The sequence below is a fragment of the Leucoraja erinacea genome, chromosome 40, assembly GCF_028641065.1.
Source record: "Leucoraja erinacea ecotype New England chromosome 40, Leri_hhj_1, whole genome shotgun sequence".
NCBI classification, from domain to species: Eukaryota; Metazoa; Chordata; class Chondrichthyes; order Rajiformes; family Rajidae; genus Leucoraja; species Leucoraja erinaceus.
Window position 1 is genome coordinate 657,833 of NC_073416.1, and position 12,168 is coordinate 670,000.

A 12,168-nucleotide genomic window follows, 5' to 3' on the forward strand; every position below is an offset into this window, starting at 1 on the left:
CGATGCTCCATGTTGTACACCTCTCCATGGTAGACAGGGGGACGAATGAGTCTGGAGTCACTCTCTGGATTCCCTGTGATGGATATGACTGTCGAGACAAGCGTGATCCTGTGGTTGGTTGCGTGGTACCTTGTCTCACTCCTCTGACTATCCAAGGCGCAAATTGCAAAACAGAGATGTGGACTCATGTGGCGGTGCAGGCTCGAAGGGCCGAATGGTCTACTCCTGCACCTAATTTCTATGTTTCTATGATCATCTAAAATCAGTACCCCAGTCCTGCTATTTCCCCATATCCCTTGATTCCGTTTGCCCTCGGAGCTAAATCTAACTCTCCTCCATCCAGGGACCCCAGCAGCCTTTCCAGGTGCGACCTCACCTCCTCTCACCTCATCTACTGCCTCTGCTGTTCCTCATGTGACCTCCTGTACATCGGCAAGACCAAGCGTCGACCCAGCGGCCGTTTCACTTCACATTTGCGCTCGCTCCGCCAAGACCTGCTGGATCTCCCGGCTGCTCAGCACTTTAACTCCCCCTCCCATTCCCACACTGACCATTGCGTCCTCGACCTCCTCCATTGCAGAGTGAGGATAGATGCAAACTGGAGGAACAGCATCTCATGTTCCACTTGGGCAGCTTACACCCCAGCGGTATGAATACTGACCCCCAATTTTAGGTAACTTCTACAAACACCTCCCACGCCCCTCGACTCACTCTCCGCCCCCTCATTTCAGCCAGTTCCTCAGTTCATGTAACCCTCTAACCGTCCTGAGCCAACAATCAGCCTATCAGGGAACCTCTCTGCCTGAGGTCATCTGTTGCCAGCCTTGATTTGTCCTGGTTTTTTCTCACTTCCAGATCCACCTCACCCCCCCCTCCCTCCACTCCAATCTGTCTGAAGAAGAGTCCCGACCCAAAGCGTCACCTATCCATGTTCTCCACAGATGCTGCCTGACCCGCTGAGTTACTCCAGCACTCTGTGAAACGTCACCTATCCATGTTCTCCACAGATGCTGCCTGACCCACTGAGTTACTCCAGCACTCTGTGAAACATCACCTATCCATGTTCTCCACAGATGCTGCCTGACCCGCTGAGTTACTCCAGCACTCTGTGAAACGTCACCTATCCATGTTCTCCACAGATGCTGCCTGACCCGCTGAGTTACTCCAGCACTCTGTGAAACGTCACCTATCCATGTTCTCCACAGATGCTGCCTGTCCCGCTGAGTTACTCCAGCACTCTGTGAAACGTCACCTATCCATGTTCTCCACAGATGCTGCCTGACCCGCTGAGTTACTCCAGCACTCTGTGAAACGTCACCTATCCATGTTCTCCACAGATGCTGCCTGACCCGCTGAGTTACTCCAGCACTCTGTGAAACGTCACCTATCCATGTTCTCCACAGATGCTGCCTGACCCGCTGAGTTACTCCAGCACTCTGTGAAACGTCACCTATCCATGTTCTCCACAGATGCTGCCTGACCCGCTGAGTTACTCCAGCACTCTGTGAAACGTCACCTATCCATGTTCTCCACAGATGCTGCCTGACCCGCTGAGTTACTCCAGCACTCTGTGAAACGTCACCTATCCATGTTCTCCACAGATGCTGCCTGACCCACTCAGTTATGGTGCAGCAGCATCTATGGAGCTAAGGAAATAGGCAACGTTTCGGGCCGAAATCCTTCTGGAAATAGGCAACGTTTCGGGCCGAAACCCTTGCGGGTTTCGGCCCGAAACGTTGCCTATTTCCTTAGCTCCATAGATGCTGCCTGACCCGCTGAGTTACTCCAGCACTCTGTGAAACGTCACCTATCCATGTTCTCCACAGATGCTGCCTGACCCGCTGAGTTACTCCAGCACTCTGTGAAACGCCACCTATCCATGTTCTCCACAGATGCTGCCTGACCCGCTGAGTTACTCCAGCACTCTGTGAAACGTCACCTATCCTTGTTCTCCACAGATGCTGCCTGACCCGCTGAGTTACTCCAGCACTCTGTGAAACGTCACCTATCCATGTTCTCCACAGATGCTGCCTGACCCGCTGAGTTACTCCAGCACTTGGTGTCTGTCTTCTGCCTTCTATTGTGCATTGAAGAGCCCGCACAGATTCCAGCGTACATCCACACAGCATCTTCTCAGCTCTGCTCCCCTAGATTGTCACCTGCAAAACATCCGAGGCTGAGCATCGCAGGTCTGAAATGAAGCAATGCTACTAGCTGCAGCGCGCTTCACCAGTCAAAGTGCGGCCCGCTGATTCGCTGCTGGATTAGGACATGCCTGTTGCCGTTGAATCTTAGGAAGTGAGGGCAGGTTAGGAATCCACAGTGTTAACGATGATATGTCCCTGCTTGTTTATGTTCTAATTGACAATGTTTTTTTCTGTCCCACAGTATTGATGTCAGGGCCTGCTTCCTTTATAGATCGAAGCCTGAATCCTACAACCCCAGGATTGGTAAGTTCAACAGCAGAATTGCCCGAGCCGTCCATGTAGTGTTTCAAACAAAATGGGGTAATGGGGATTTCATGAAGCATTAACTTGTGTGGACATCCACGTGCCAAATGGGCTGAGCAGGTGCCCAGTGCCAGGGGTGCGGAACCTTGAAGGTTTGCCATTGAGAAAAATGTTGTTGAGGTCAATCATTTCCCGACACCTCTCTGGGCATTGCAGCAGCGAGTGTTACAGGGAAGGAAATAACCTGGCCATGTAGAAATCAGTAGCGTCTCATAAAATGTTCAAAAGTTCTGTACATGGTGCAGATTCCTGTGAAGCGCTGTAATGGTTGTTCAGTTGGCAAAGGCAGCAGCAATTCTTTGTGCATGGCAAAACTCTTGCGAACGGCAATAAGTCAAACGGCTGTTTGATCTATTTTGTGTGAAGGATGAAGGTGCTGGCGCTAAAGACAGGTCTCTTTTCTAGTAACGCAGCGCACTTTGTGAGCGGACTATGTGCATGTATTCTGTCGAGTGGCTTTGAGCTGACATCATTCTGAGTCCACGGCAAGTCTGCTGGCAACTGGGCCAAGCCTGCACTTGCCGAGGAACCGTGTGTTGCCGGCGGCATTGCCAGGTCCCCGCTGGCAGCCGATGGAGCAGTTGTGGAGTGGCGGGAAGGAACTCAAAACTTTGCCTGCCATTTGCACACCCCTGCTCGGGCTATCAGGCTGCAGGGTCTCTCTGAGGAGCACTGCTTTACGGTGGTGTGGCACGGCGGCCAGGCTTTGCCATCTACTCCGGGCACAGCTGGCAGTGTCGAGCAGTTACATCCCGCAGAACAGAATCCTGCATCCTCGTGGAGCTGGTCTGGTGGAGTAACCACGAGGATGTTGTAACTGTGCATTGCACCCCTTCTGCTTCATGGAAGCTTGCCTTTGGGACTCTGCTGCTTGGCACCCTACCGGGCAGCCTCATGGGGAATGGGTCACCCCCTCCAGAGGGCAGTGCCCTCCTTCATAATGCCAGCAACTGCATTCAGTGAGTAGTGTGTGGGGGAACAACATGCCATTGTACACCTGAGTGTGGCGTTCAGCCTGTGCTTTCCCCGAGTTACTCCCTAAGTCTTCCTCCTGCAGCCTCTCACTTTTCAAAGCACGCGCCAAAACGTGTGCGCGAAAGTTACATGACGTTTTGCAGGCAAAGGCAGGCGCCATTCCGCGCAAAGCAAGATCCCACGAAAGTGGTGGCAAGGTGCATTTTTGCCGCGCTGTGCTGAAGAGGGAACGAGACCTCCCCGTTCTTAACTGCGCAATTAGCGTGGAATTTTTAGCATCCATTTTGGCGGCTTTGGTGCTTGTACCGACAAGCCTCTTGCGTAGACGTGAGAGCGCCAAGCGGGCAGATTTTCCTTATCGGCAAGAATTGATTCAAGATGGCGCTAAAGGTCACGTGTCTGCCGCTCCCTGCCTGGAACGCGAGTGGGAAGGTGGTTGGCAAAATCATATCCAATCCCTTCCCCAACCAGGCTTGATCGAGGTAGGACTGCCCTTGTGTAGGAAGCAACTGCAGATGCTGGTTTACACTGAAGATTGACACAGAGTGCTGGAGTAACTCAGCGGGTCAGGCAGCATCTGTGGAGAACATGGATAGGTGACGTTTCACAGAGTGCTGGAGTAACTCAGCGGGTCAGGCAGCATCTGTGGAGAACATGGATAGGTGACGTTTCACAGAGTGCTGGAGTAACTCAGCGGGTCAGGCAGCATCTGTGGAGAACATGGATAGGTGACGTTTCACAGAGTGCTGGAGTAACTCAGCGGGTCAGGCAGCATCTGTGGAGAACATGGATAGGTGACGTTTCACAGAGTGCTGGAGTAACTCAGCGGGTGCAGCAGCATCTATGGAGCTAAGGAAATAGGTAACGTTTCGGGCCGAAACCCGGAAGGGTTTCGGCCCAAAACGTTGCCTATTTCCAGAAGGGTTTCGGCCCGAAACGTTGCCTATTTCCTTAGCTCCATAGATGCTGCTGCACCATAACTCAGTGGGTCAGGCATGCTTTGGGGAGAACATGGATAGGTGACGTTTCGGGCCTGGAGACTCTCAGTCGTGAAGAAGTGTCTCGATCCGAAACGTCACCTATTCCTTTTGACCCACTGAGATACTCCAGCATTTTGCGTCTATCTTTGGATTACCCTTGATTCATTGTAGGTTATCTTTTATTTGCAAACAACTTTTAGATGCTTTGTTGTTTTAATAAATAGTTCAATTTTGTTAAAAAATTGCACTTATTAAATAAACATATTAGCTTGGGCGTTGAAGGAGTGTGAGCATTACCCATGGTTTCGGTGAAGGGTGCCTCTGGTGAAGCCAATCCAGAGGTGACTGTGAACAAACGTGTCCAGTGGTGTATTGTCACTCGTGGCAGTCGTTGAACCGTGTGCTTGTCTTTGTTGCTTGCAGTTCTCGGCTTCGCAATTGAGGCCGACTCGCCGGAGGTCGAAGGTCAGACGAGGAGGCCCCCCCGCGTGACCTTTCTGAAGAGGGGTCCTAGCGACGCGGAGAACCAATACACCGGTGAAGTGGTCCTCCGGAGGCAGTCGCAGCTCAACTGTGTCAACGTCACCATGAAGCTGCGGGTAAGGAGGAAAGCTGGAGGTGGCACTGGCCAGGTGGCATAGTGGTATGCTCGGGGGCATGAGCACAGTGGGTGGTATAGGCGTGGGAGAGGGGTGCCCGGGTATGGGTACAGGGGGTGTACAGGCATGGGGGAGGAGTACTGGAGTACAGGGGGTGTACATAGAAACATAGAAATTAGGTGCAGGAGTAGAGGCCATTCGGCCCTTCGAGCCTGCACCATTCGCCATTCAATATGATCATGGCTGATCATCCAACTCAGTATCCTGTACCTGCCTTCTCTCCATACCCCCTGATCCCCTTAGCCACAGGGGCCACATCTAACTCCCTCTTAAATATAGCCAATGAACTGTGGCCTCAACTACCTTCTGTGGCAGAGAGTTCCAGAGATTCACCACTCTCTGTGTGAAAAAAGTTCTTCTCATCTCGGTTTTAAAGGATTTCCCCCTTATCCTTAAGCTGGAGGTGGCACTGGCCAGGTGGCATAGTGGTATGCTCAGGGGCATGAGCACAGTGGGTGGTATAGGCGTGGGAGAGGGGTGCCAGGGTATGGGTACAGTGGGTGTATGGATGTGGCGTGTAAGGAGTACTGGAGTACAGGGGGTGTACGGGCATGGGGGAGGAGTACTGGAGTACAGGGGGTGTACGGGCATGGGGGAGGAGTACTGGAGTACAGGGGGAGTACGGGCATGGGGGGAGGAGTACTGGAGTACAGGGGGAGTACGGGCATGGGGGAGGAGTACTGGAGTACAGGGGGTGTACGGGCATGGGGGGGAGGAGTACTGGAGTACAGGGGGTGTACGGGCATGGGGGAGGAGTACTGGAGTACAGGGGGTGTATGGGCATGGGGGAGGAGTACTGGAGTACAGGGGGTGTACGGGCATGGGGGAGGAGTACTGGAGTACAGGGGGAGTACGGGCATGGGGGAGGGAGTACTGGAGTACATGGGGGGGGAGTACGGGCATGGGGGAGGAGTACTGGAGTACAGGGGGTGTACGGGCATGGGGGAGGAGTACTGGAGTACAGGGGGTGTACGGGCATGGGGGGGGAGTACTGGAGTACAGGGGGTGTACGGGCATGGGGGGAGTACTGGAGTACAGGGGGTGTACGGGCATGGGGGGGAGTACTGGAGTACAGGGGGTGTACGGGCATGGGGGAGGAGTAGAGGAGTACAGGGGGTGTACGGGCATGGGGGGAGGAGACTAGAGGAGTACATGGGGGGGGTGTACGGGCATGGGGGCGGAGTACTGGAGTACAGGGGGTGTAGGGGCATGGGGGGGGAGGAGTACTGGAGTACAGGTGGTGTAGGGCATGGGGGAGGAGTACTGGAGTACAGGGGGTGTACGGGCATGGGGGAGGAGTACTGGAGTACAGGGGGTGTACGGGCATGGGGGAGGAGTACTGGAGTACAGGGGGTGTACGGGCATGGGGGAGGAGTACTGCACTGACTGTAGGCATGGATAGGCATTAGGAAGAGGGAAGCTGCTGATTACTATTGCTTGGGTTGACAGGAGAACATCAGAGACAAGCTGCGACACATCCCAGTCACGTTGACGTACTTGATCAAGGATGCCAAACGCACGAGGAAGCAGGCTGACAGGCAGCTGGCGCACTTGATGCCTGTCTTAAATGCTGATGTTTCTCACACATTGCGGGAAGAGGTGGGTGCACCTGTGTCTTCTGCACTGGAGCTGCACAAGGCTGCCTGTGGGATTTCAGAATGTAAATGCAGTGGGTTGACTCGGATTGATTCATGAGGACAAGGTGATGGCAGAGTCCCGGATGGAATCTCAAGACTTTCTCGAATCCCACCATGCCGATGGGGGAGTTCAAATTATTAATGAAATAAATTTATAAATATCAATAACAAATTTATACATTTGTATTTTCGGGTGACACGGTGGCGCAGCGGTAGAGTTGCTGCCTCGGTGCCAGAAACCCGGGTTCCATCCCTGGAAAGGCCTGTTCCCGTGCTGTATCTCTAAACTAAACTAAACTAAACTCCAATGATGATTATTGTGAAAATACCAGATCCGTGATCGATGGTCGGCATGGACTCGGTGGGCCGAAGGGCCCGTTTCCTTGTTGCAACTCTAAACTGTTGTCTGCTTAACCAAAGTCCTTTGGAGCAAACCTGCCACCCACATCTGGTCTGGCCTGTGTTCATTTCTAAATGCTCTTTGAAATACCCCAGCAAGCCACTTCCTTCAGGGGCAATTTGAAGTTGATTAAAAACTGCTCGCCTTCTGTGTCCCATATATGACCGGGCTATCCCTGCGGCCACTCACCACAAATAGTTTGAAGAGATCGATTTATTGATGTGTCGGAAGGAACTGCAGATGCTGGTTCAATCCGAAGATAGACACAAAAAGCTGGAGTAACTCAGCGGGACAGGCAGTATCTCTGGAGAGAAGGAATGGGTGGCATTTCGGGTCGACCTTCCCTCCGGAGATGCTGCCTGTCCCGCTGAGTTACTCCAGCTTTTTGTGTCTATCTTTAATTGATTGATGAACTGATACTTTATTATCACACGTGAGATGCCAAAGTGAAACTCTTTGGTTTGCGTACATACACAGAGTATGCAAAGAGGCGCCAAGGTCCTCGACTGGCCTCCGGCACCCACCGGGGGCCACATCCATGGGCAGAGTTAGTGACTGCCTTCAGTGAAGTGCACGGGTCTTTTCTGGTGCGTTTCTTGCTGTGGTTTCTACATTAAGCAAGAATGACCTGCGTTGCCACAGAACTTCTCATCAACTCGGAGGCCTTTAGAGCCAATTAAATATCCTGCAAGCATAGTTGTATTGAAATTGGGATATATGCAGGAACTAAGCATTGAGATATTCACAACAGCCTCCGACAAACGGCCTTGAGCTGTTGGCCTGCTGGTCTGTTTTACCCATCCGCCCGGCCAGGGCTTGTAGAATTCTCCTGCTCCTCTCTCCAAGAGACCATGGTGTTTTTCATGCCCACCTGTAGATGGTAGAAAGATTTGCCCATTCGTTCTAAAGGTGGCGAGAGTGTGGAGCTCCCTCAGTATTGCGCTGGGATCTAAAGGCAGTTGAGTATCAGAGCCTCAAACCTACTGACCAAGACGGCCTTCAAGGCTGCCAGAGCCACTGCGTCAGACTTTAATGGTCACCAATCTAACTGTACTTTGCTCCTGTTGTGTGCTTGCAGGTGAATTTCCTGAGGGAAGGCTGTGGTGCTGATAAGATTTGTCAGAGCAACCTACAGTTGAAGTATAGATTTGGCACCCGGCTGAACGATGCCTTCCAGCCATTGCCACTGTAAGAACGGTTTCTTTCCTCAGATATTCTTATCTGTATCTGCAGCATTGTTTATGTTGCTATCTCACTTACTTCCTCTCGCACTGTTCCGACTCATTTCGTGGGAAATTACAGGACAAAGCCTCAGAGATTAAATGTGTAGGAAGGAACTGCAGATGCTGGTTTAAACCGAAGATAGACACATAATGCCAGGGTCTGTGAAAAGAAGAAACGGGTGACGTTTCGGGTCTTCAGACTGAGAGTCAGGAGAAAGGGAAACGAGAGATATAGAAGGTGATAGAAACATAGAAACATAGAAACATAGAAATTAGGTGCAGGAGTAGGCCATTCGGCCCTTCGAGCCTGCACCGCCATTTAATATGATCATGGCTGATCATCCAACTCAGTATCCCGTACCTGCCTTCTCTCCATACCCTCTGATCCCCTTGGCCACAAGGGCCACATCTAACTCCCTCTTAAATATAGCCAATGAACTGGCCTCATCTACCCTCTATGGCAGAGAGTTCCAGAGATTCACCACTCTCTGTGTGAAAAAAAGTTCTCCTCATCTCGGTTTTAAAGGATTTCCCCCTTATCTTTAAGCTGTGACCCCTTGTCCTGGACTTCCCCAACATCGGGAACAATCTTCCTGCATCTAGCCTGTCCAACCCCTTAAGAATTTTGTAAGTTTCTATAAGATCCCCTCTCAATCTCCTAAATTCTGGTGATGTGGAGAGATATAGAACAAATGGATGAAAAGTAACGATGATAAAGGAAAGAAGCTGTTTGCTGGGTGTGAACAAGAAACTGGTGGGACTTGGGTGGGGGAGGGATGGAGAGAGAGAGAGGGAGTGCAGGGGTTACTTGAAGTTAGAGACATCAATATTCATACCACTGGGCAAAATATGAGATGCTGTTCCTCCAATTTGCGCTGGGCCTCACTCTGACAATGGAGGAGGCCCAGGACAGAAAGGTCAGCATGGGAAATGGGAATTAACGTGTTTGGCAACCGGGAGATCAGGCAGGTCCAGGCGGGCTGAGCGAAGGTGTTCAGCGAAACGATCGCTCAGTCTGCGTTTGGTCTCGCCGATGTACAAGAGTCCACATCTTGAACAACTGATACAGCAGATGAGGTTGGAGGAGGTACAAGTGAATCTCAGCCTAACCTGAAAGGACTGTCGGGTCCCTGGACAGAGTCGAGGGAGGAGATATAGGGACAGGTGTTGCATGTTGCGCAGTTATTAGGGGGTATTGGCAACAGGGAGATGTTGGACAAACTTGGATTGTTTTCTCTGGAACGATAGAGGCTGAGGGGAGACCCAATAGAAACATAGAAATTAGGTGCAGGAGTAGGCCATTCGGCCCTTCGAGCCTGCACCATTCAATATGATCATGGCTGATCATCCAACTCAGTATCCCATCCCTGCCTTCTCTCCATACCCCCTAATCCCCTTAGCCACAAGGGCCACATCTAACTCCCTCTTAAATATAGCCAATGAACTGGCCTCGACTACCCTCTGCGGCAGAGAGTTCCAGAGATTCACCACTCTCTGACGATACTGATGTCTAAGCGACATTTCGATAGGCTAATGGATGTATGGTGGGATATGGATCACAAGCATGCAGACATGAGTTGGCCTTGGAATCATTGTTCGGCACAGACGCTGTGAGCCGAAGGGCCTGTTACTGTACTCTTCTATGTTCCATCTTTCATTCTGCACCATAAAGCTGATACTTCTCGATATTGTGAAGGAGTAGGTGACAGACAAGACTGCAACTGTGGGTGTAGCCTTGCCTGAAGGGCAGTGGGTTGAGTTATTTATCATGTGCCATCTTTATTGCAGAGATGAACAAGGAAGGCAAGTGTTCTCCCTCAGTGACCAGGAGGACATTGCATTGGAGATCACCGTCACCAACTTCCCGACTGACCCCAGGAACCCGAGTAAAGATGGAGACGACGCACACGAGGCCGTTCTCACGGCAAACTTCCCCGACACACTCTCCTACTCTGCTTTCCGATCATCTCAGGTACCAGTTCCCCACTTGAGTAACTCAGCGGGTCAGGCAGCATCTGTGTGGAGAACATGGATAGGTGACGTTTCACAGAGTGCTGGAGTAACTCAGCTGGTCAGGCAGCATCTGTGTGGAGAACATGGATAGGTGACGTTTCACAGAGTGCTGGAGTAACTCAGCGGGTCAGGCAGCATCTATGGAGCTAAGGAAATAGGCAACGTTTCGGGCCAAAACCCGTAAGGGTTTCGACCCGAAACGTTGCCTATTTCTAGAAGGATTTCGGCCCGAAACGTTGCCTATTTCCTTAGCTCCATAGATGCTGCTGCACCATAACTGAGTGGGTCAGGCAGCATCTGTGGAGAACATGGATAGGTGACGTTTCACAGAGTGCTGGAGTAACTCAGCGGGTCAGGCAGCATCTGTGGAGAACATGGATAGGTGACGTTTCACAGAGTGCTGGAGTAACTCAGCGGGTCAGGCAGCATCTGTGTGGAGAACATGGATAGGTGACGTTTCACAGAGTGCTGGAGTAACTCAGCGGGTCAGGCAGCATCTGTGGAGAACATGGATAGGTGACGTTTCACAGAGTGCTGGAGTAACTCAGCGGGTCAGGCAGCATCTATGGAGCTAAGTGACTGGGGTGTGGGTGGGCCGGGTGTCAGACACACACGGTGGCCCAGCGGTAGAGTTGCTACCTTACAGCACTCGCAGCGTCAGAGTACCGGGTTCAATCCCAACTACGGGCGCTGTCTGTACGGAGTTTGCACGTTCTCCCCGTGACCCGCGTGGGTTTTTCCCCCGAGATCTTCGGTTTCCTCCCACACTCAAAAGACGTGCAGGTTTGTAGGTGAATTGGCTTTGGTATAAGTGTAAATTGTCCCGAGTGTGTGTAGGATAGTGTTATTGTGTGGGGATCGCTGGTCGGCGCGGACTCGGTGGGCTGTTTCTGCACTGTATCTCTAAACAAAACTAAACTAAAATGCCTGTGTTGCCACATCATGCCAATGGGCACAGGTTCAGTAAAAACATGTCATTCACACCAACGTAACAATGATACAGGAAACAGGCCATTGTTAGCTGTGGGCTAGGTGAAAATGAGTTACAAACAACGAGACTCAACAAGATGACTTTGAAACTAACACAACAACTTGGCTGGGGGAGGGATGGAGGGCGAGGGAATGCAAGGGCTAGTTAGAGAGATCAATATTAATCCTTGCAAAAGTCCATTTCACCTACGTACCGTTATGTTTGAAAAATAATTTGCTCCTGAATGACCTTTCTGTATATTAATGGTGTCCGGAGTTGCACTATTACAAGGATGCCTTTAAGATGGATCAAGACAAGGAAATTGAAATAGTTTCTCCACATCTCTCCTTGCAAATACTTTCTTAACTGGGGAAAAGAACCCCAGCCATTCCTAATAGCTACAACCTCTCAGTTCTGGCATGATTTTCTGCCAGGATACTGGGCCTATAATGGGCCTCAGATGTCCCAACATCGAGCCAAGTCACCGCACAGCCCAAGAAGCATTCTCTTCACTTAACTGTTTCGCACATTCTATTCGTGTGTTTAACACAATATCTGAGTGAAACTCTCCACTGGAGAGGAAATTAGAGAGTTACTTAGTCTTCTCAAAAGGATTGACCCCACCTGAACCCTTTATCTCCGAACCACAGTGTCCTGATTACTGATCGCCTTGGCTTAGACTTCCGCGCTCTTTCAAAGGAAGAAAGGCCACAAGCAGTATTGAACGCAGCAATTGGTGCAGCGGGTAGAGCCGCTGCCTCACAGCGTCGGAGTCCCTGGATCATTCCTGACTACGGGTGC

At 51.3% G+C, this 12,168-nt stretch overlaps 1 protein-coding gene across 3 annotated transcripts in view; it reads left to right on the top strand.

Moving 5' to 3' along the window:
• LOC129714728 (integrin alpha-7-like) overlaps positions 1 to 12,168 on the top strand; it is a 124,103-nt gene that overhangs the window by 83,819 nt on the left and 28,116 nt on the right. For all 3 annotated transcript variants that reach the window (XM_055664523.1, XM_055664522.1, XM_055664521.1), the window contains exons 11-15: positions 2,389 to 2,450; positions 4,889 to 5,064; positions 6,574 to 6,723; positions 8,240 to 8,349; positions 10,173 to 10,356. In XM_055664523.1, coding sequence (XP_055520498.1) covers positions 2,389 to 2,450; positions 4,889 to 5,064; positions 6,574 to 6,723; positions 8,240 to 8,349; positions 10,173 to 10,356 — 682 coding nt within the window. The remainder of the gene's footprint in view (positions 1 to 2,388; positions 2,451 to 4,888; positions 5,065 to 6,573; positions 6,724 to 8,239; positions 8,350 to 10,172; positions 10,357 to 12,168) is intronic.